The sequence below is a fragment of the Mastigoproctus giganteus genome, chromosome 10 (assembly GCF_048544385.1).
Source record: "Mastigoproctus giganteus isolate SK-2022 chromosome 10, ASM4854438v1, whole genome shotgun sequence".
In the NCBI taxonomy this organism is placed as follows: Eukaryota; Metazoa; Arthropoda; class Arachnida; order Uropygi; family Thelyphonidae; genus Mastigoproctus; species Mastigoproctus giganteus.
In genome coordinates, this window is record NC_143584.1 from 191524431 (window position 1) to 191549569 (window position 25139).

The 25139-nt window shown below is 36.3% G+C and overlaps 1 protein-coding gene across 2 annotated transcripts in view; it reads right to left on the reverse strand.

Moving 5' to 3' along the window:
* Positions 1-25139, reverse strand: part of Pgk (phosphoglycerate kinase) — a 110043-nt gene that overhangs the window by 63500 nt on the left and 21404 nt on the right. For both annotated transcript variants that reach the window (XM_090383477.1, XM_090383478.1), the window contains exon 3: positions 5138-5290. In XM_090383477.1, the coding sequence (XP_090239603.1) occupies positions 5138-5290 (153 nt within the window). The remainder of the gene's footprint in view (positions 1-5137; positions 5291-25139) is intronic.

Genomic DNA, 25139 nt, shown 5'->3' on the forward strand with positions numbered 1-25139 from the left:
AGGTAAAAGTAAGGAAAAACTGCCAGAACAGTCACTTTTAACCAAGCCAGGTACAGTGAAACTTCCCTTTAACAGAACAGCCATGGAGAACGAAAATTTGTCCGTTAGAGAGAAGTCTCCGCTAACAAGAAGTCTGAAGGAGAAAAAAAAAAGAAAGAAAGAAAAATCGTTAAACGTTTAATGTAAAATTAAATTAAAATATATACAGATTTTGAACAATATTTTTGTAAATAATATACAATTACATACACAAGAGATAAAGAAAAATCGTTAAACGTTTAATGTAAAATTAAATTAAATTATATACAGATTTTCCACAATATTTTTGTAAATAATATACATACAATTGTGCTATGCATATTATGACTTTATCTTAAGAAAAGTACATACAGTAATCACTTATTTTCTTCCGGCTGATAATTTTGTTTTCAACATTTGTTTGGAGTGAAGAAACCATCGAAAGTCCTTCAGTATCTTCTTCAGCGGCGAAAAACATTTTTAAACAATTGATTTGTATGAGCGCTTCTTCTATTTTCATCGGTGGTTCGTCGTTAATATGTTCTTCGACAGAATGATCTCCTTCCATTTCTTCATCCTCATGAGGAACTTCTTGAAAAATATCAATGATAATGTCGTTGATATCTAGAGCACCATCTTCTGTAGTGAGGTTCGAGTCTATATCTTTGTAGCCAGGGTCACTTGTAGCGGAAGTATCGTATCTATTGAAGAACAAGAACTTTAACATCAATAGATTTTGAAGTTCTTGTTCTTCTTGGTGCTCCACATTGCTGTTCACAACTTCAATTTTTGCGTTTGAGAAGCCAGACTTTACAAAACAGTTCAAGACAGTTTATTTTCTAATTGTGTTTACTGAAGAGGAAATCCACTGAATCGTATCTAGGATGCTGAGTTTCTTTGCAAGGTCACTTGCACATGTTACATCGTTCATGTTTGCAATGAGATGTCTTAAAACACGTTTTCTGTAGTGAAGTTTAAAATTTTTTATTATCCCTTGATCCAAGGGCTGACACTCTGCAGATGTGTTTGGTGGCAGAAAAACGATTTGAATGCTGGACAATTCAATGTGCGGGTGAGATGCAGCATTATCCATGAAAAGAATAATTTTTCTGTTTTGACGAATCATGTTTTGGTTAAAGTGACTTATCCATTCGCTCATGATATCTCATGTCATCCACGCTTTTTTTATTAGACTTCCAGTCAACATTCAAAAGATTCAACTTTATGCCCTTGAAACAACGAGGATTTTGTGGTTTTCCTATAACAAGAGGTTGTTCAAAGTCTCCCAGCATATTTGTACACAATAGTACAGTCAAGTGTTCCTTAGAAATTTTTCCACCCTGGCACTTTTCGTTTTTTAGATTCATTGTTTTTTCAGGAAGAGCTTTAGAAAACAACCCTGTTTCGTCACAGTTGTAAATATCCTTAGCTTCAAAACCACGACATAAATCTTCCAATTTGACGTCCACTCTGTTACAACCCCAGTATCAACAGATCCACCTTCACCACTTACGGTTTTCCAAGAAATGTTATGCCAAGTTTTGAACTTGTCTAGCCATCCCACAGAAGCTTTGAACTCATTTACTCCCATAGATTTCGCAGCCTTCAAAGCCTTTTCCCTAATAATAGGCCCATTAATGGGAATTTTTTTTTTTAGCACGTGCGCGACAAAACCACTCTTACGTAACATTGTCAATTTGAAGTCCAACAGTTTTTGGGAATGATTTTTGAACCTGATCATTTACGTGTTGCCAAAATTGTTTGAGCAGTTCATTTTTTTTCTTTAGGATGTCGCTTACCTGCATCTTCCTGATTTTGAATTTTGCAGCGAGATTGCAAACACTATTTTTTTGCCGATCATACGCATTAATGAGTTCGACTTTATCTTTTAAAGTTAAATGTTTACGAGAAGACATTGTGCACTACACGACACTGAACAAAACTGAAACGACGAAAGGCCGACCTATTCCCCCCCCCTGCACACACCGAATTCATCAGAAATTTTACACGTGCCTTAAAATTCTTGAAAAAGGGTTTAGAACCGTGACGTAAACCTTGATAAAATTCAGAGAATCGGAAATAGAAAATAAACACACGATTGAGGCAATACGTGGAAGAAACGTTCCTAGAAAAAGGGCCGTGAGCTCGCCCACTGTCCGTTATTGGGAGATCAAATTAAGTGCTAATCTAAACGAAACAGTGCAGATTTTCTGTTCATGTCCATTACAGAGAATGTCCGCTAGACAGAAGCTGAAAACACGTTAAAACCAATAGAGGAGAGTTGGGGAATTTGAAAATGTCCGTTGTAGAGAGATGTCTGTTAAAGAGAGATGTCCGTTGTAGAGAGATGTCTGTTAAAGAGAGGTGTCCGTTAGGAGAAGTTTCACTGTATCTTAAGAAAAAAAGTGGCTTTTCAAAGGAGATCTCACCTTAGTAAGCAGCAATATCTCTTTCAACAAGTTAGGCAAATCACATGTTCCAATTTTTGAAAAAACATATAAATCAAAACATTCCAGATGAATCTACTTTGAAGAAGAATTATTTTATTGATATTAGTGATTATATTATTCACGAAATTCATCACGATACTGGAGAAAATTTCACCTGGATGTCCACCAATGAAATGACAGATGCTTGTGGCCATTATATTGCACATTTGGTATGTGGGAAATTAAAAGAACCTTCTCATCAATGTCTGCTTGCTTGTAAAGTTCTTGAAAATATGAATTACTCCACAACTGCAAGGCATGCAAGTGATTCTTTGCAGTTATTATGGTCAGACAATAACTGGTCCATGGTGAAAAAGTATGCATTTTTGTTAGTGATCCCTATATGATAAAAACAACTTCTGCATCACAAGTTTTCTATCCAAATCTTAATCCACATTATTTTCTTAGCTCGTGGCTTATACAGGCTTGCAGAAATAATTCAGAACAACTTTGGCAACATTAATATTATTTCTTATGTAAAAATGATCTTCCTAAAAGCCATATACATATAACTATTTGCAAGCAACCTGGCCTTCCTCTTCCACCAGAGCCTATTTTGACAAGGTGGAGAATGTACATGCAGCTATTAGCACTGCTGAAGCAATTTTTTCCGCTTCTTTGGTAAGAAAACATTTGCTGTTCACTGAAACTCGTTTTGCTTGGTTACCTAATTCTATAACCAAACTTGAAGCACTCGAACTTTCTTTGGGCAGTGTAATTTAAGAGGAAGAGAAAGTTCAGTTAGAAATTTCAACTATTCCTACAGACAGAGAAAATAATAAATAAATTAGAAAATGTTTTAAAGAACTCCAGATTTCATACTTTAAGGGTAAACAGAGGATTTTGTTAATGGAAATAGTAGTAGTAGTAGCGGCATGTGATGCAAGAAAGCATGTGTATGAGCTTATGCAGCATCAGCAAAAAAAAAAAAAAAAATTACAAAACAATCCCCTCTAAATGTTTGTCCAGTTCCTCAAATTTATTATTTATTTAACCTATCAACTTCCACAATGACAGATGGAAGTTTGTTCCAGCAATTAACCACCCACTGGCTAAATTTCTGCACATCTATTCTACATCTGTCCTTCCTCAATTTCAATTTATGCCCCCTTACGTTCGTAATCTGAACCTAAGGGGGGCATAAATTGAAATTGATTGAAAATGAGCAGGAAATTCCATTTCAAGTATATGCTTCGAAGGCTCAAATTTAAGTTTTTAGTCCAGTCACTTCCACTGAGTGGAAAGATCGTACTCTGCTTTTAAAATGATTTTTGGTTGATAAATGCTATAGATTTATAATGGGACAATGTTGAAAAATATATCATTGTTTACTGTAACGAAAATTATTCCATGTAAATGATACTTAATCTAAAACCTTTCATTTAACAGTTTACTTTTAAATTCTGAATACAAAGAAATTATAATTCAATTAATAAATAAATGTATAATAACTACATTATAATAAAGGAAGCTTTGTTTGTTTGTTTGTTATTTAGTTTTTAGGAGCATTAGCAACTAAGGCCATATTGCTCCGGGATATGCGGTGGTCATTCCCTGACCTTTCCGCATCCTCCGTATTTGGTGGTGATGGGCTCAAACCCCGGTCTAATCAAGAAGCATGTGCTACACACTGCTGCTCCTTCCCACCTGGCTGCGGAGGCACCAATAATAATAATAAAGGAAGTAAATGTAAAAATATTGCATTATAACAGTATTTTGGTGTGTATATTATTTTATTGCATATTTGCATATTATTATTCAACAGCTACATCTTACATCCTGCTGGAAGCAGCTACAAGGTTGAGTGGGATTGGGAATCACAACAGTGGGATGAAATTGGTCAGAAACAACATTTAGCTGATCTCTAAATAACAGAACCATTATTCAATTCATTATTCAAACCATGCTATTTCCCCAATATATACACATGGAATATCTTCACAAAGTACGAAAACCTCGTGGCTCTATATTTTCCTCCACAGCCTAGGACTGCGTAATGTGTCAATTCAACTGGAGCCAACATTTGTTCAATAAAGTGACCTCTTTCCATCCTGCAGTGACTTGACACATTACCCATATTTCTCAATGTTAAAACAGCAATACATCAGGGTCATCTGCTACTGCAGCATAGAATGAACATTTGCAGGGAAGACCTGCTTTGAACAAGTAACCATTTATACACCCAAAGAAGCCTGAAAACTTCTGGGAGCCCTTGGGCATTGAAAACTTATTTCTGGTTATATATCTATTCTATAAAAATATAAAAAATATAAAAATATTATATATTATTTTTCATGGGCTGTGTGTGATCCATAGTGTATAAACACATCACCAACACGGCTGTTGCTGCAAGCCACTGAATCCTCCAATGCTCATTCCACTTTCGAAATTAATTAGATCACTTGGCTTCATCTTACCAAAGAAATTCATTAAATAACTCTTTCATGGCTATAAACACTGGTGCATAACAAGAATGCTCAATTTCAATACGTTACAGTTCCCACTAATTCAAGAAGTTTCCCATATCAAAAAAATAATTCATTGCACATTAAAATTAAAATTTTAAATTTGAAGAAATTAAAATATCAACATCTCATTAACTAGAACAAAAGAATATTTCTTATTCTTACTTTCCTAGAAGATTCTTCAGTTCTTCTGCCACTGGCTTCAATGAATATTTTGCATTTTTTTGGCCATCTGGACGTCCCAAATGACTCATTAAAACTACTGACTTTGCTCCTTTATCTAAAGCATATTTTACGCTATCTAAGGCAGCAACAATCCTGGAAAATATTATATTTCAATACAGTTAAAACAAATCTAAATAAGCAGCATTACTTGCTATACTTGGCATTTTAAAGATATTTATATCATTACAATATGCAACAGAAAGGACATTGTGATTATTTCTATAGAACACGACTACAAAGCATCACACAGTTGCTGTTTGTGTAAATTCAATATATTATTCATTGTTCAATACAAAGTTGCTAAGTGAGGTCACTTGCTATCTGATAAAAAACCAGCAAGTGCTGAAACTGGCCATAGCAATGCCTTCAAGTTTAATAACAGGGTCACCACTACTGGTGACGTTATTCAATTAAAAATGATATTACCAACTTTAGGTGGAATCATGGAAAATGGTGTAATTTCCCAAGGTGAGCCCAATACTGTTTCCATCACTGGACAACAGAAAGACAGAAAAATATAATGCAGAATAGTATTTATTATTCAAATACTAAAACAAATCATGCTGAATAAATATCAAGTGACATTAGAATATATAACTTCTAAATATTTTAATATATAATAATAAAAACACTAATAATTGGGAAGCATAAAGTATGCTGAACAAATTTATTTACTAAATATTAAACCTAAGGCAACCCAACTATCTTACTTGAAAGCATCATATATTTCATATTTAATGCAACTGAATTGATAGCAGTAGCTTCCTCAATTGAGCAGCAATTCTGCTGCATCAAAAATATAAAATATTCGGAACATATAAGTAAAATGATTAGGTTGCCAGGATTGATATGTTAGAAAATAAAAAATTTATTCAGCATGAACCAATGCACTGAACTGTTTGGTCATCGAAATACTTTGTGATTTTGTGAACCACTACCATTCTGTGTCTTCCTGATAAGTAGAATGTGCAATGGTTTATGCATTATTATTATTAAAATGTGTAGAAATTTATATACTAATGTCACTTAACCCTTTACCTTTATTTTATATACATACCCTTGTAGCTTTAGATGCTTGGCAGTCAGTGCATAGTATAAATTCCCCAAAATTACTACTATAATTTTAACAGAATTGTATTTTATGCACACACAAAGTGCACGTGTATAAAGGAAAATGTAAAATTAAGAAAACGACAGTTGAATTCCAAAGAGGGGGAAAAAATAGTAAAACGCTCTCATCTAAATTTAAAAGTCATACTGCAATGCTTTTTAAGAATTGCACGATACGACCTTTAAATTTTGTTAGTGAAATGAACTGTACATAAATAAGTAAACAGATGATCACCTATCGGTGTGATATAAATGTGATGAGTATTAGTTTTGAAATTAGTTTAGAAGAGAAGAAAGAAAGAAAAATTAGAGATTGAAGGGATAGTAATAGTATTTGTCATATAGTGCAAGGAAGCCACAGGCTTTTGCTGCACTGGCAAAAAAAAAAAAAAAACCCACTAAATAGATAAGATTTGTTTGTTATTTGGAGCATTAGCAACCAAGGCCATATTGCTCCGGGATATGCGGTGGTCATTCCCTGACCTTTCTGACATCCTCCGTATTTGGTGGTGACGGGCTCAAACCCTGGTCTAATCAAGAAGCGTATGCTACGCACTGCTGCTTCCTTCCCACCTGGCTACGGAGGCGACCAAAATAGATAAGAAAATACATATTTTATGCTTCCCTCCACACACTGGTAATTATCCAGTTGACCTTTGAATTTATTCAAACTGTCAGCCTCAACTACCTGTGAGGGCAACTTGTTCTGGCAATCAACTACTCACTGGCTAAAAGAAAACTTCCTACAATCTAATCTAAACCCCCTGTAATTTTAATTTATGACCCCTAGTTCTGGAATTCTTTATAACAGTGGGAATTCCACCTTCATTCATTTTACTAATCCATCTCACAGCCTTATAAACCTCAATCAGGTCAACTCTGAGGTGCCTAGTTGCCAAGCTCTGTAGCCCACATAATTGGAGTCTCCTCATACAGTCATCCTTCTGCTGATCTCACCATCTTTGGACCCTTTCAAGAAGATCAATGTCTTTTTTTAAGATGGTTTCCATATCTGAACACAGCATTCAAAATGTGGTCTTACAATTGCTTTATACAGTGGGATTAATGACCATCTCTCCAAGATAATGTTCAATAAATCATCAATAGGACATCATGGGCTTTCCTGGCTGCCTGTTTACACTGTTCAGAAAACTTCATATCTGTCTGAATTGTAACTCCCAGCTCTCTTTCCTCCACCATTTTTAATTCAACCCCAAGAGTAAGATATTGGCATTTAGCAGCTTCAAAACATAGCTGCCACTTCTCTGACAAAATCTGAAGTCTGTTCAAGTCATCCTGAAGGAGGACGACTTGAACGTTAATGATTCTGAAGGATCATTAACAGAAATGAACAGAAACATTAATGATCCTTCAGGATCATTAACGATTCTGCCAAACTTTGTCATCTGCAAATTTTGACATCTCATCTTCTGTCCTTTTGTCGATGTCATTTATAAAAATGAAAAACAACAGTGGTCCAAGAAACAATTCTTGAGGGACCCCACTCCTGATATACCAATCTGAAGAATATCCATTAATCACAACTCTCTGCCTTCTGCCCTGCAGCCACCCAGCAATCCATCTTAGAATCTTACCAGTAATCCCAACTTGTTCAAGCTTATACAGTAACCTCTCACGAGGGATTCAAATCAAATGCATTACTAAAATCCAAATAAACTATGTCGCAATATATTGCCAATACATAAAAGTGGTTCTAAGAGTGAAGTTGGTAACTACAGACCGATTAGTCTGTAATTATTAACGATGATTGAGAGTGCAATCCAGGGACATTTAGCTAGATATGGCATTATGAAGGACACGCACATGGCTTTGTTAAGGGTAAATCATGCTTTAACTTAGTAGGCTATTTTGACACAGTTACTCATGAGCTGGATTTAGGGAACAATTTCAATATAGTTTATTTGGATTTTAGTAAAGCATTTGATTCAGTCCCTCATGAAAGGTTACTGTATAAGCTTGAACAAGTTGGGATTACCTCCCTTAAAATCGGACAATCTGTTGGTAACATCATCAATTGTTGCTTCTGGAAAACACACTCTGGTTCTGGACCAATCTGCATTACAAAAAACAGATATATAAATGTAAAAGAAAGTATAAAATTAACAAAAGTAGAAGAGAAATAGAAAAGAGAACAGAGGGGAGAGAAAAAAAATAATAATAAATATATATATATATATATATATATATATATATATATATATATATATATATATATATATATTCATAGACTAGGGCTACTGATAACCAAAGAAATTCCCAATGACCATGATGATTATTAGTTTTGAAATAAGTTTAGAGGAGATGAATAAAAAATGTAGGGTCAATTATAAACTATGTGCCTGCTACAATGTCCCCCCCCTTTTTTTTACCTTCAGCTTTAATTCTCTTAACATCAAAACTTCCTTCATACCTTAATTTACTCCAAATTACTTAGCACATATAGTCTTAACCCCAACCTCTTTTGGCATGTATTTTATGTTCAAAACAGAGACAGACTCGATATTGTCGTATTTTCTTGCAATTTTGGTGATTGACCCATGATCAGTAACACCAAGATTGTGTTTATATATCCCCTCATTCTCTAATTTTTTTCCCTTCTCTTCTAAACTAATTTCAAAACTATATAAATACATATGAACTCTGAATTACAGCCCATTTTGTGGGTGCTTGAAAAGGGATGAGCAAAAGTGCTTTTAACTCTGATCCAGACTCTTTGAAGAACTGTTATTCCTCTAGGCACTGAGACTGATTGCCGATTTCTTAAAAAAAGAATCAGCAAAAAATAATTAAAAACTGTTCACTTTTTGTGCTACCTTTATTTTCAATATTTTTTTAAATACAACTATGAAAAATTCATTTATATTAAAAACATACATTTTTAATAAATCTTTGAAACTAAAAATCCTTTTATGATTGGGTGCTAGCCTGTTGATAACATGAGCTCCATTGCATGAAAAGTAAAGCACACTTCAGTCTTGCTTCCAGATGACACTTCAATGTCATAAAATCAGAAACATTACTGATGGGAAAAAAGGATGCATCAATAAAACCAGCTTACTGTCAATAGCTGCACATGACAGATGCCACTCAACACATATAATTAGGCACATAATCTGATGACTGCATTTTACCCTGTTTGAATAATAACAGAGATTTCTGGAATTTTCAATGGAGAAATCAAATCAAAACATTATTTTCAAAATAACTATTAGGAGTTTCAGCTACATGGATGGAGTAGCTGAAGAGCATAAATTGCTGAAATACAGTAATCCCTCGATTAGTGAGTTTAATGCATCTCGCTAAAGTGCTGCACTAATCGAAAGCACGTTAATCGAACTGAATAACCTATGGAAAATAATTTAATTGGTTCTGTGACTTTTTTATTTATTCTCAAAAAAATACAGGCAATTCTCGCTTTACGAGTTCTTTTCCCCAAGTATCAGGTATCAACAAAATCGAAAATATGAACATTAATTTCAAAAAATTAATGTTTAGCATTCATAAACACCACATAACTATGTGCATAGCTATACAATACAGTGTACCCCGCTTTACAATATTAATCCATTCCAGAGACACCATCGTATCGTTAAAATATCGTAATGTGAACCCAAAACATTGTTTTTTGGTAATTCATTTAAAGATCTCGGAAGTTGAAATTTTCACTGTATAACTATCTCTCTAAAATGTCATTTTTAAGGTGACGAGCGTGACCTTAAGGCCATATAAAAGGTTGTGAACGTGGTTTGTAAATTGTATTAGTTACCAATTCAAATCATTAAAATGCAAATTCATCGTTATCACATGTTCCGTTATAAGAATCAATTTTAAATGCCTTTGTGATATTTTTCTAAAGCACATTTCTGGAGGTCATTACTATAAAACAATAAAAAACAATTTGCACTTTCCAGTTTATTGGGCTTTTCTGTTACTGCAGCAATTATAAACGGGTAGTAAACTCGATGTTATTGCATTTGCAAAAATACCGATAGCTGGAATTGTACGGTTTTTTACGTTATTAGGGTGAAATGTGTTTCCCCTTTACTGAAATCTTCAATCGTATAAAAAACGAAAATAGATTTTCAGAATCTTCTCTTCATTCCTTTTTTTTTTAAGCTTTGTAAACTTGTTACTCCATGCAAATCATGTTAGTTGCAATTTGTGTATGCCGTTAAAAAATGCTTATGCATGCAATAGTGAAATTTATAATTAAAAGAGAAGATTATCTTGGAAACAAATGCCTCTTGAAATATTTCTGAAGAAGACGACTCCTTGTGCAACAAACCAACGAGTGCTGAGCCAATAAGGAGTGATCGACGGGTGTGCATTTAGTCAACGATGATGAAGAATAAACATTCTTTAACATTTGTAAGTCGTAAATAATTTCTCTATTATTATAATTTTCTTGATTTTACAGATACGTTATACGTTTTCATTTCTTTCGATAAATCAATCATTGTTTAAACAAACTAATTAGCTAACTAATTTCATTCTTGAGAACGTAATCCCTATTTTTAACCTTATGTCTATGTGATATAAATTCCCGCTTTACAAGCGAGGCCTAGGAACAAATTAACTTGTAAAAAGTCGAGAACTACCTGTACATTACCGTATTTTTAAAAAAAAATTTTTCAACAAATTATAATTACTGATTTGTTGTAATACACAATAAAAATTAAACAGAATTAAAAGTTAAATAAAGGAAAATATTCTACTTTTTTTTAAAAAAATTATTGTGTAGTTTGATATGTATTCTCCTTCCACTTTTAAGCATTGATGCTTAAAAACTTCAATAGTGTGAAAAATCTCATCAAACTCCTTTCAAGTGACATCTTTCTTGTAAGAGTTGCATCACCTTGACAATCATTGGCAGTTTTGTACGCTCGTTGGGTAACTAAATTTATAAGATACCTATTGCTCAGTTTTTGGGAATGGGATTCAATTAATTCTTGAACATTTTGGTTGTCTAATTCATTAAAACCAAGGTCTTTTCCGATGCGAGTTATTTCTTCAACAACGCCTTTGTAAAAATGTCTTCATTTTTACTTTTCGTTTGTCTTGAGGGCTGTTACTTCGCCAAGTCACCTAATACTTTTTGTCACTACTGTATGCGTAGTGTGATATTCACTCCGTGTATAAGGCTGTTTCTTTTTTTAGTGTACGCCCGTTGGTGCCGCACTAGATAAAAACAGCAGTTGAAACACTATTCCATCTTTATGAGTCCGGCTGATTCACAGCAAGAGATTGCTACTCGATCGGATCGGACGACATCGTGGATATAATATCAGTGAGAAAGTATATGACTTTCGTCAGAGAAAAGAGAGTAATGACAATTAAGAAGCATACTTCAGGGTGAAATCTGAACCTTATAACTAGAGGGGGAATTGTTGTCTGGAAATTCCTTGTGTAGGACCGAATGGACTTTAGATCTAGTGACTACCGCTGGGCAGTCTGGAAATTCCATCCCATGCAGATGTGAAGTTCCTCTTTCTCCTCATAAATTCCATTTTTCACTGTGTCAGGTCTCCAAAATAACAGTCCCTTGGATTTTCATTTCCCCGCAGAATTAGCCTTTTGACCAATAGAAGCATTGGAAACTCTAAAAGGGGGGGCATATATATATATGCAGATCGGAGACAAAAAAAGGGGAACAGAGAGAGAGAGAGAGAGAGAGAACGGATAGAACGAAAAGATCAGAAAAACAGAGAGAGAGAGAATGGACAGAACGAAAAAGATCAGAGGAACAAAGAGGGAGAACGAAAGGAGGAAAACAGAGAGAGACAAAGAGACGAAGAGAGTTGTCCTCAGCGAAGCACTTTTTTTTCTTGAGGCTATCTCGTCAAAAACATCTTGAGAATCTTTTTCTGCTGGCTCCTGTTCCTAGACGTCTATTCCTGAATATTGCAAAGATTATTCTGGTAAGTCTCACCTTATATTTACCACACAATAGTTTAATAGAATGAAAGTATCGGACGTTAATACCTGACTCTGTTTAATAGTCTACTGAGAAACAACCCTCCCCATAGGAACATTCACTATGATAGCATCAATCTCACAACACTTAGAAATTGGAGTTTAAGATTAGCAAGATCCATTTGTATTAATGGAATACCGTAAGTTATGACTGTTAAACCTGTATTGTACACTTACACATACACCCAGATACTCTAAATGGAGGATGACTGTTGGCGTCAGAGAGTACAGGCAGCAATGCCAACTGAAGATCACATGAAAAACAGACATGTTTATACACATGTATCATTAGCCTTATAGTATATCGTCTTATCCCTTTGATTAAGAGCTCTTATATAATCATATAAAAGTATATAACCATATTATTTTACATCTGTTTGTATGCTAGAGTTAATAAACCATGTTTGTTTAATCATCCTTGCCTCTTAGCCATTCTCTTGCTACACGTTTTCCACAGCACGAGTTTTATAGAAAAAGAACCATAGTTTTGTGGCATTCTGAGGTCTAACTTATAGGAGGATTTCAGAGTGTATAACACAATGCCAATTTGATGTTGCGAATCTATTCTCCATGTTTCAGAATAGATCTTGAGAACACAAGATTGTTGTACTAATATATAAACCACTAGTCGATCATATAAGACATAGGCGTTTTCTGGAACATCAATATTAATGAATAAATATTGGAAACCTTACTTTACCTGGAAACTTACTTACCTGGAAACCTTACTGTACACATTGCATTTTGAATAATATTAAGAGTCAAATGTCTTAATCTCCATTTGAAGAATGATGTCCAGACAAACCCCTGCGGAACACCTTCAATTTCTTTTGGAAAGTCTTTAAATTAATTTTCATAGTGAGGAAGAAGATGCTTCCACACGACTCTCATATTGCTTGATTTAAGTTCAAGCCATGACTGGTGAATGTTTTCAATGACATCTTTGATGCTATACTTTTTCCAAAATTCTATCAGTGAAATTGTACTCTCTCCAGATGTTGCTTGAATTGCCTGTTTAAAAGTCCTTCTCAGGTAGCCAGCTTTAAAAGTTGCGATAGGTATAATGATCCATCGGTTGCAGCAAGGAAGTTGTATTAGGTGGTAAAAATATCACCTTGATATTGTCACACAAGGAATCAAGAGCAATGGGACGACCACCAGGAGCACTATTCAAAATTAATAAAGCTTTAAAATCAAGATTATTTTATCTGCAATAATTTTCAACTGTTGGGCAAAAATAGCCTGTGAACCATTCTTTGAATAGAGCTTTAGTTATCCACGCTTTCTTGTTAGATAGCCAAATTGCTGGGAGTGATCTTTGATTTAAGCCTTTAAGAGCCCTAGGATTCTGTGCACGATAAACGAGCTTGGGCTTTAATTTTAAATCTCTCCCATCATTAACCCCTAATAAAAGCATAAGCCTATCTTTGGTGACTATAATCAGAAGGACTATATCTTTGGTGACTATAATCAGAAGGACTATATCTTTGGTGACTATAATCAGAATTTGGTGACTATAAGAAGATATTTGGTGACTATAAGAAGATATTTGTTGACATTGGACTTGAATTTCTGTAGACTGAAGGAAGGAAGGTTGTTCCAGAAAACGGCAGTTGAATGAATAAACGAGGAAGATGAAAAGTTAGTTCTGCGAGTTTGAAGTTGGACAGTAAATGGATGTTGGCGGCACATGTTCGGACTGTTTTGAAAGAGAGAGCGGGAATTATAGAAGCCAATTCAGAAGAAAAGTGCCCACGGAAATATTTGTAGAAGAGGCATGCAGCAGAAACAGTACATCTATGAGACAGCGAGTGGAGAGATTCTGTTAGAGATGAATCATTAATTAACCTAACTGCCCTCTTCTGAATGGAATCAAGAAGCCTGAGAGAGGTTTTGGGGGCACCACCCCAGTTGTGGGAACAATATTCCATGGTAGGGCGGATTTGCGATTTGTACAGAGTGAACAGCTGTTTGGAAGAAAAGTAATGCTGAGAGCAAAAGAGAAAACCAAGTTTTTTAGATGCAGAGTAAGCAATATTTGTAATGTGCTTGTGCCAAGAGAGATTAGAAGTCAGGGTACTCCCCAAAAGAGATATCATTTTGCCTAGAAATCGGAGTGTCACCAAAGATAAGCATTGGAGCAGAAGAACCCTTTTTGCGAGATATAAGATAATACTGAGTTTCAGAAGGATTGAAATCAACTAAGTTGTCTTTGCCCCACTGGAGAATTACCTGGAGATTGGCATTTAAGGAATTGGTAACAGATTTTTGAGAAGTTGAAGCTGATTGAGCAGGGCAAGGTTTCTCAAAATGGAAAATGGGATGCAATGTGCTATCATCGGCGAAACTATGGATAGGATTTCCAGTCAATGGAAGAAGGCCATTAATATACAAGAGGAAAAGAGTGGGGGAAAGAACTGAACCTTGGCAGACACCAGCATTAGTGGAGACGTTAGAAGACAGAGAGCCGTCTACCATCACTCTCAGCGAGCAATCAGAGAGAAAACTGAATAACCAATTACAAAAGACAGTTGGCAAGCCATAAGATGGAAGCTTGTTTCGAAGACATTTATGCCAAACACAGTCAAAAGTCTTTGAGATGTCAAGAGCAACCGCTTGAGTTTCAAACTTTTCCATTGAATTAGTCCATAAATGGGTAACATAAGCCAGAATATCACCAGTGGATCGACACTGACGGAATCCATACTGGCGATCGTTAATCAGACGGAAGGTTTCTAGGTAGTTTAAGAGATGGTGGTTAATTGATTTCTCCATTACTCTGGAAAGAGTAGAAGTAATTGCAATGGGACAATAATTGGATGGGAGGGATTTGTCACCCTTTTTTGTGGAACTGGCTGTATATGAGCAAATTTCCAAGCAGAAGGAAAAACACCTTTGGAATAAGAAAGTGAAAAAAGGCGGCAAAGAGCAGGAGTAAGTTCGGGAGCACAGGTTTTGAGATCAAGTGGAGAAATACCATCGGGACCTGAAGCTTTCTTAGCATCAAGATTCGTCAAAATCCTTCTGCCATCCTTTTGACAGAAGTTGTTGTTTGTTATTTGGTTTTTAGGAGCATTAGCAACTAAGGCCATATTGCTCCGGGGATATGCGGTGGTCATTCCCTGACCTTTCCGCATCCTCCGTATTTGGTGGTCAAGGGTTCGAACCACGGTCTTATCAAGAAGCATGTACTACGCACTGCTGCTCCTGCCCACCTGGCTGCGGAGGCGCCCTTTGACGGAAGACCACAGCAGGCATCGAATGGAGCGTGTTGGGAATGGTGGGAGGTGTTTTACCAAGATTATTAATACATGAGTTGGAAGAAAAAGGGGATGCTAGCAGGTCAGCTTTATCCTTGGCTGAAGTGAGAGCAGAAGCATCTGGTTTGGACAGAGATGGGAGTAGAGATGGGCAAGTTGCGGCCAATAGCTTTGGCAAGAGACCAGAATGCTCAGCTACCATTAGAGCAAGAAGCAAGTTTTCTGCTCATAGCCTGTTCAAACTCTAGTTTAGACTGATTAATAACTGCTATACAATTGTTGCGAGCTTTGGTGTAGGCAGAAAATGAAACTGAAGAATTAGAAACAAGCCAATTACGATATGCAACGTTCTTCTCTTGAACAGCCTTAGCACATTTATTGGAAAACCAAGGTTTAGATAAAGGATGAGATTTTAAAGTGGAGTGTGGGATAAAGGATTCCATTTCTGCAAGAATAATTTCACTGACACGATCTGAGCAAAAGTTGACATCAGAAGTTTTGAAACAGTAATCACCAAGGAAAAGAAATCTCGCAGGTCATCCCATTTTGCATTCTTGTAATGCCAAACAATATGAGGTTGGGAATAGCCAAGTGATAAAGGCTCCATTGGAGAAGAGACAATCACCAAGTTGTGATCTGAGGTGCCTAAAGGACCTCTCACTTCGACCGTGTACTTAGAAGGGTTGTTTGTGAGAAAAAGATAAAGTGTGTTGGCTGTATGGTTAGAATTGTCCGGTATTCTTGTAGGCAGTGTTTTTTTCGTAAAAAAATAGGTGCCGGTACTCATTCTTTACTATCAGGAAAAATTGAAAATTAAAAGGATATGAAAAGTACTCTAAAAATTTTTTTTCCCCGATACTGTTACTTTAGTAGTAATATTTTTAGAATAAGAACAACAGATTAAGTATACTAAAATATGAAATAGCAAGTGCTTAAAAAATGGTACTCACCTTTGAATAAATCTGCAATAATTTTTAAAAAGAATGGTAATTAAATCATTTAGGTGAGAAGGTAGAGTAAAGGAATTAAGGGGGTGTTAAAAGTGATTTAACGAATTTAAAATGGGCCCAAGGAAACAGAAGTGCACATCTCCAATCCTAGGTTGTCATTAGAGAAGGAAGAAATCATTAAGAGTAAATTAAAGTTGAAATTTTAAAATCGGAAAATACCTTCATTTCGCTTTGCACCACCCCCTTAGTACATAAAAAGCTGTCTTATACAACCAAATCCATAATGCCATCAAATTCAGCTCCTCACAAAATGATTTACAAAACGAACTTCAATATCTCACGGAGAAATTCATATCTAGAAACTACCCTCCTCAACTCATTTCTCATACAATTTCCACCGTTAAAAACAGATTTAATAACCCATCTAAATATAATAATAAAAAAACAAACACATGCATAATTCCCCTCTACCATAGCGAACTTGCAGGACAATTCCACCACATATTTAAAAGGTACAGACATTTCGCTCACCTTTTCCGTGTACAATAAACTAGGATCCTTTTTTAATTCCTATAAAGACATACATAAATACCCCACTAGTGACCTCAACAATATTATATATCTTATTAAATGCCAGCCCAACTGCAACGCCCGCTACATCGGCAGCGCCACCACCACCACCACAAAATTCGGCTCTACTAAACCTCCAACACCCATGCATACTACCAACAAAACAGTTTTAGAATAGGCCAATCCAGCACAGAACTTACAATACATGCTCATACCCACACCCCACCCCCCCTAGTCGATTCCGCTATCACCATTATTAAACTCAAATCCAGCCACAAAATTCTTCACTATGAAGCACTTATTATCGAATGGTTCCGGCACCTTTCTAACCTCAACATCATAAACATGAAACTTCCCTTCAACCTTTCCCCGGCTTGGAACCTCTCGCAGTTAACGTTCCTACATGTCCAAAAGAGCATCATGGGAAGCACAGACAACCTTTAAAATACAGCATGCGTTCACTTCCCGCCCAATTTGCCAACTGAAGACGTTATAATCAACGAAAGTCCTTCATAACGACTATTGGCTCCGTCATACTATATTATCCATTTTTAAATTTTAATTTTCTCTTAATGATTTCTTCCTTCTCTAATGACAACCTAGGATTGGAGATGTGCACTTCTACTTCCTTGGGCCCATTTTAAATTCGTTAAATTACCCTTAACACCCCCCCCCCCTCAATTCCTTTACTCTACCTTCTCACCTAAATGATTTAATTACCATTCCTTTTTAAAAAATTATTGCAGATTTATTCAAAGGTGAGTACCGTTTTTTAAGCACCTGCTATTTCATATTTTAGTCAGATTATTTACGGTATTATAAGATTTCTATAATTCTTAGTAATTTGTCAGATTAAGTATATTAACACAGATTATTAGGCATAAATTTATTATTCAGGTATATAAAAAATAAGTAAAATGTGAGTAAAATAATAGCATAAGTAAAAATAATTTCATAATAAAGTTTTTGTAGAATATGCCAAATTTTTATTAAGTTCTCACCCTATGCCAGGGGTCGGCAACCTTTTTTGAGTGAATAGCCATTTTTGATCTAATTAAAAAAAAGAGAGAGAATCTGAAGAGCCACACCTCAGCTCAAGATGGGAGGAGGAGGGAGGAAGGCAAGAGTTTTTTTAAGAAATGGAATAGAGTGGTAAGGTGTTTATTAAAAAATATACATTTTGAAATATTATTTATCAATACTGAAAAAACATAACAAACATCCAATTAAGTACAAATTAATGTGACTTTTGCTGATGAACTTCTTGAGCGAGTCTCTCAACATCATGCGAGTATGTCGTAATTAAACATGCTGGCATTGTTCAGACGATGGTTTCTTGATTTATTTTTAATATTGTTCATGTTCAAAAATATTTGCTCGCAGAAATACGTCGAACCAAAAACTGAGAGAAGTCCAAACTCAAATATTTTCAAATTTATATACGTGTCTGGTAAGCTACTCCACGCATCGAACACAATTTGGTCTGCAATTTAAACTCATCTATCGCTGTCCATTTGTGTAGAATTTTGAGGGCAGCCTTTTGCCTCTCCAAATCCTCAATTTCAGTTTTAAGGCATTTTAGTCTTGCACTCCACACGTCCTTGTTTTTTAAGTTCTCCAACTCCATTTCAAATTGTGCTTCGTATGAGCTGTAAAGTTAAAGAACCACAGTTACGTGTTAAAAGAGTTGCATGCGAATCGCGAGCCGCGTTTTGCCGACCCCTGTCCTAGCCGACTCCTTTTCTTCCTGTTTGTGTGTCGGTTGCTGAATGACGTTTTCGAAGCAGCCATGAATCGACATATTTTGCTGGATCGAAGCAGGTAAGCGGTGGGCCTACAATTTTAAGAAACAGTAAGTGAAGAAACTGTTTTTGTCATCAACGAAGCGCTGGTTGGGCTGGCGTTCAGATGCATTTGTGAAAATCCTTGTTCACATTCACTTGATGAAATTGGTATCGTACTCAGAGCATTCATCAACTTCAATTCTTCTGAAACCTTTTTATCAATTAGGTATCCCCGAAATCCACGAATTGCATCTCTTTCATTTAACTGTAACCTAATTTGCAATTTTCTAACTTCTTTCACCAAATGCCAACATTTCATGTTTAGAAGAATTAACACCTTCGCTGTCCTCGTTTTCTGTCTCTCGTCATCAGTATTGTCACTAGTTCTTAAATTTGAATTTTTTTCTTTTCATTTTTTTTTTGAAACTGTCCAAAATGTAGGTGTCATTCAGATGTTCAGGTACTGTGAACATGAAACTGAGATAGTAAAAATTTACAGAAAAATGTGGATAATGCACTCACTTCTGCGAAACAACAGAGGATTATTTGTCGGGATAAAAGAAAATCACTTTTCTAATTCTAGAACAGGGCACTTACAGTTGATTCACAAAGGTATCCAATCTATGGCCCGCGAGGAAAGTGCACTAAAACAGCATTTTAAATTTTGTTAATTATCAAAAAAATTCTCATTAAATGTTTTGTTCAGTAAATGTAATTGTACTTAATAAAATTTTCGAATATTTTCAATTTTACTTTTACATGCAACAAGATATGGAAAATATAACACACTGAAGAAATCTAACTTTAAATTTTTTTGAATATGGCTCCTGTACGGGAAAAGGTTGGACAACACTGCAGTAGAAGGGGGGCCAGAGCCCATTGGGAATACATCTTGATCTGCTCACTCCTGACTAGCAAGACTCCGTTTTGGGACAGGTGGTCAGATAAGTTTTACCAGGTACCACTAAGTTGTAGAATGCTTTAGCTCTCTTAATTCGCACAGCAGCACTAATTGCCTAAATTACCTAAAGGCCAGAAATGCGAACAGTGCGTGCTGAGTTAATTCTCTCCTAACCAGTTCGCTATATGAAAATTTTCTTCGCTCAACGGAAACTATTTTAAACGTAACTTCCAAGGGGAATTCAAAATAATTTGCTATAAAAGGACTTCGTTAAACAGAGGTCCGACTGAGTAATTTAGAATTATAAAAATGGTTATACAGTTTTATATAGAAAATATCTTAACAATGGACAGTGAAAAAGGCAAATTGAGTTAAATAATTTTAAGTTTATTTGAATAGTAGGTAAACATGTGAAAAAAAATTTACGGAATATTGCAAATTTCGAAGTGCACTGCATCCAAATGTCACATGTCACTGTTAATAAAAGTGCCGGTACGATGTACCACTGCATACTGTCCAAAAAAAAAGCACTGCTTGTACGTAAATGAACAATCTGTGGAAGGTCATTAGTAATTGCAAAAGCCTCAGCATCTCGACCAGCTGGGCCGGTGTGACTAGAAAACGGAAACCAGCTGGAGTTGCGAACATTAAAATCACCAAGGAAAATTATCCCTCTGTTAGGAAAGTTGGACTGGAGAAAGTCAAGTTGCAAAGAGAGGAAGTAAAAGAGCTCCAAGTGATTAGTGGAGTCTGGAGAAGTTTAAGAGACAGATGAATTTGACACAATGGGGTAGAGAGATTTTAAGCCAGAGAAGATCGAAAAGAGGAGATTCCAAATTACCAAGTCTCTGGCAGGGAATATTGGAACGGACATATGCACAAGTACTACCTATGAGGCGAAAGGAATCATACAGCGAATAATTTGGGCAACTGAGATGAGCAGTAGTTGAATCAACCGATAACTGAGATTCTATCAGAAAAAGTACATGGGGTTTGGCAGACTGCAAGTGGAAATGGACATTGTTGAGATTAGAATTGAGACCACGTATATTTGTGAAATGAATTAGGAAGTGTTTGGGAGGTTTAGATCTTTTCGCAGATAAGCTTACTCTATTAAGTTTGACAATTCACGGTGTATTCAATAGTAAGAAAAAGTGGATGAGACATGTATGAAGTAATGAAATTTTTGGATATGGCATACACATGGTAAGAATATACCCAGATCCTAGACATAACGTGGCCTCAACAATCCCCCCCCCCACATACACACTACTCGGACTCCCTCCAGTCACTATCTGGCAGAGTAGAGGTAGCAACATTATACACTAGCTGATCCGGAAGCCTCCTAGAGAGTTACCAATAGGTTTGGTCCGATGTACTAACTAGTGGCCGGCCTGCGAACACCATTTTAGAGCTGTACCCACGAAATGTAAGGAATATTGGAGCTCGCCACAATGTTCATCATAACCTCAAAAGGTCATCAATCATACTGTATGATGGAAGAGATGGGGAAGGGTTGACCAGAACTTAGCTCTGGGACTAAACATGGGTTCCACCACTTGAAGCCTACTGGTTGATGAGAGTCATCTACCACCTAGTACCGCCTGGTAACACAGAGGGGCGGCATTCCTCCATGTAGTGTGGGCGCCACACCTCGACCCCTGCTTACGTTGGTTCACACCTGGGTGGTCACCCACCGTGTGTTTGTGCATGGAAGTTATACCCAGGATTACTAACATCCCACCATCGTGAAGGTGCAAGCACAGGATTTGGCTGTCATAGACCGTCCGGACTTTGCCGAAATTGGGTCCATTTGACTTGAGTGTCACCCGAATATCAGTTCCATCAGCGTTTTAGACTTTTAGTTTACAAAGAAAATATATTTTTTTCAGTTTTCTTTCAGATTTCAGTCAAATTTCAGTTATGAAATTAAAGCGGTGACTAAATAAACGCTCAAAATATGGACTTGCATTATAGCTACCACATTAATCAAATTTTTATACCACACTAATTAATTTTTGGTATCGAAAAAAATTAGCACATTAATCGAGGAATTACTCAATTAATGCAGTACGGTAAATATGATACAGTTATACTGCACTCATTTCAGTATGGTGACACATAACCATTGACTGCAATATCAGGGGAAATGAATTGAGAATGACAGTCCTGTGCTGTGGTTGGCACAGTCTACTAACGTGAATCCACTAATTTCTTTTTAAAGGGATACCACAAGATAAAATCTGTGTAATGCAAGATCTCATAACACATTTAGGATGCCTACAGTTCAATTCAAAACCTAGTGTTTTTGATTGTATGCAACAGCATAGTAGTAAGTGCACATTGTATTGCCAAGTTTGATTGCCACTTTGAGCAGCTTCTACAGAACATAATTTAAAAAAAACTGTTGAAAAACCTGCATTAAATGATGTTAATGTTTGGACTGGCCAGTCAAGAGTCCAGACCTCAACTCCCCACTAAACACCAGCGGGACAAACTGGAGGACCAAATTAGGCTGCAGTCAAAAACTTCCAAAGTCTTTAAATTGGCTCTGGCAGTGCTCTACAGGAAGAATGAAAGTAAATTCTGGCTGATACCTATTAGAAGTTGATAAAAAATATGTTCAGGAGGATTGCAACTGTCAGTGTATCCAAATATGGCCCTACTATTATGTATTAAGTTTTTGAATAAAGAGCTCTTTTTTTCCAACTACTTCTCTGGGCCCAAATACTTTTGGCCATACAGTATATCTGGTATACATTATAAAGACTGCTGCATAAAAATACAATATACCATAATCAGCAGTTATATTTTATAAAAGCTGTGTAATATTAATAGTAATTTCAATATTGATATATCAAAATTGCCATTAAAATCTAAGGCTCAGAAACTTAGTTAAGGAAGCTGCAGTGATGTTGTTTTCAAAAAATGTTTATATAAAAATAATCACAGAGTAGTGCTTTTTTTGTTTAGGTTTACAAAGTCGATACCCCTTTCTATAAGTCTAGCTCATGACAAAGTGACCAAAACTCCTAACCCCTATACAGATATAATAAAGTTATCAAGAACAATTTTTCATAGAAAATATGAAATAATTTCAGAAATAATAATAAACCATTTAACCACCATAACTCAATAAAAAAATTAAGACTGAAAAATGTCACCTTACGTGTTCTTTAAAAGATATTACGTAGTGAAACCACTGAAATATAAAAAAGGCACTTCCAACTACGTTAGGGACAGATACAATTTTTCCACACTGATATCTGGGATAAAAATGAAACAGGGTTCCTTTCCCCTGGTTTGGAGAATGGCACTACTGAGATTGATTATCAAAAGTCCTAAGTGAGCCTGGAGCATACAGTCCAATTGCTTTACTGTTGGTAATGGCGACGATATATGAATGGCCATGCATTAGCAGAGTAATGATTGTGCATATTTAGAAATACATGTCCTCTGATAACCAGTTTGGTTATAAGAAGGGAAAGTCCACAGAGGATGCCATTTACCAGATGGTTGAGTATACACAAGTGTGTGAAGGGCGATATGGTCTAGGTATACCATCCAGAGAAACATGATTCTTGCCACCCACAGGATCTCTCGCACTGTATCCATGGCTGCCATCCAGGTAATTGCACGGACACTTCCCCTAGATCTTTTCATTATCTACCAAGGGCTCTGTTTTAGACTCAAGAAAAGAATCCCCACTTCAATTCTGGATATGCAGATCTCCCTTGAGGAAGACATAACTAAATAAAAAACTTGTGTTTCAACGAGCTCATCAAGAAGTGGCAGACCAGATGGGACACCTCGAACTTTGGGACTGTGACTAAAAGATTCCTCCCAGACATAACATTTACAATGACTAAAGTAGTGGGAAGGTGGTTCTCACTAAGCCTTGAAATGTCTTTCCTGGTAATGGGGCATGGCTTCCATAATGAGAAGTTATTTCAGCTGGGACTCTCAAACATGGATCGATGTGGATGTGGGGAAAAAGAGAACTGGTTCCATACAATCTTTGACTGCACTCAATATGAAGAGCAGCAAGCACAACTGAAAACTATTGTGACAACCTTAACCCTAACCATACTGACCAACTTATTACAATGACTGACAACCTGAGGGCCTTCCAAACATTTGCTAAGGATGTTTTCACCAGATGCAGACACCTAAACCTGACTAGAACTAATAACCACCAATCTAGGACACGAGCTGACTGCAAAATGATAAACATCCTATCAAATTTTTTTTTTTTTTTTGCTCTCTCTCTCTCTCTCTCTCTCTCTCTCTCTCTCTCTCTCTCTCTCTCTCTCTCTCTCTCTCTCTCTCTCCGCATTCTGCTCTGGGTCTGGGACTAGTTCCTGGACGCAGAGTAGCAATAGCACTCTCCTACTACTCTTTCCCTCTGTCCCGCACAGGATCAAAAACCTTTTTTATTATTATTATTACTTATTTTTCTCCCTATCTACCTGTTTCTGGCACCTGATCAATGCTCCCTTCCTTTCCGCGATCGGGATGCAGGATTTAAAGATTTTTTTTTTTTTTTTTTTTTTCTTCTTTTTTGTTCTCATGTTCTGCCCTGACCTGGGGCTCCCCAGGTCAGGCTACCAACCTATCACCCACTCTCTCTCTTTCCCCCCCCCAACAATTTATCCTAGGCTGGGGCTTTCCTGGGCCAGAGGAGTCTCCCTTCTCTTTCATCCTTCCCCTCTTCACCTTACTCTTGTTTTCTTTTCCTCCCTGGGAAACTCGTTCCCTAGGTAGGAGGGCAAGCAGACAGTAGGGAAGGCCTTGCCTTCCAGCAGCTAGTGAGTACCTGAAGGCGGAAGTCTAGGTCAGTGGTATGCAAACTGTGGGGCGCGACCCCTAGAAAGACAAATGAAAGGGGTCGAGGAAATTTTTAAATAATTTTTTTTTTTTTCTGCATATAGAAGCTATCGTTGTTACTAAACCTGTTGTTAAAATTACTTTTTCAATACTGTACATGTAGAAATCTTACTACTGGAACTAAGTCTGAGATACGAATGAACCCTACTGCTTCTGCAACTCACCTTAATTTGCTCACTGACTATGGACACAAAAAGCGGCTGACTGATGCAGCTTCTCAGTATATATTAATACTTCTCAGTACAACTCAGCAACGAGTAGTACCGAGAAGTACTACTCAATTAATCTCTTTGCTGTAATCCCTTTAGCTCTTAATTCGTGTTTGCTATGCTACAGCACAAATTCTCAAATTGCCTAAAGGCCAGAAGTGCGAATATGCGGTAGCAGTAAATATATATAGCAAGTGTGTTGCGCGTGCGCTTTATTCTGCTTCGTAATTCGGTGCTTTCATACAACTTGGATGTGTTTTTCATTCTTCTGCTACTT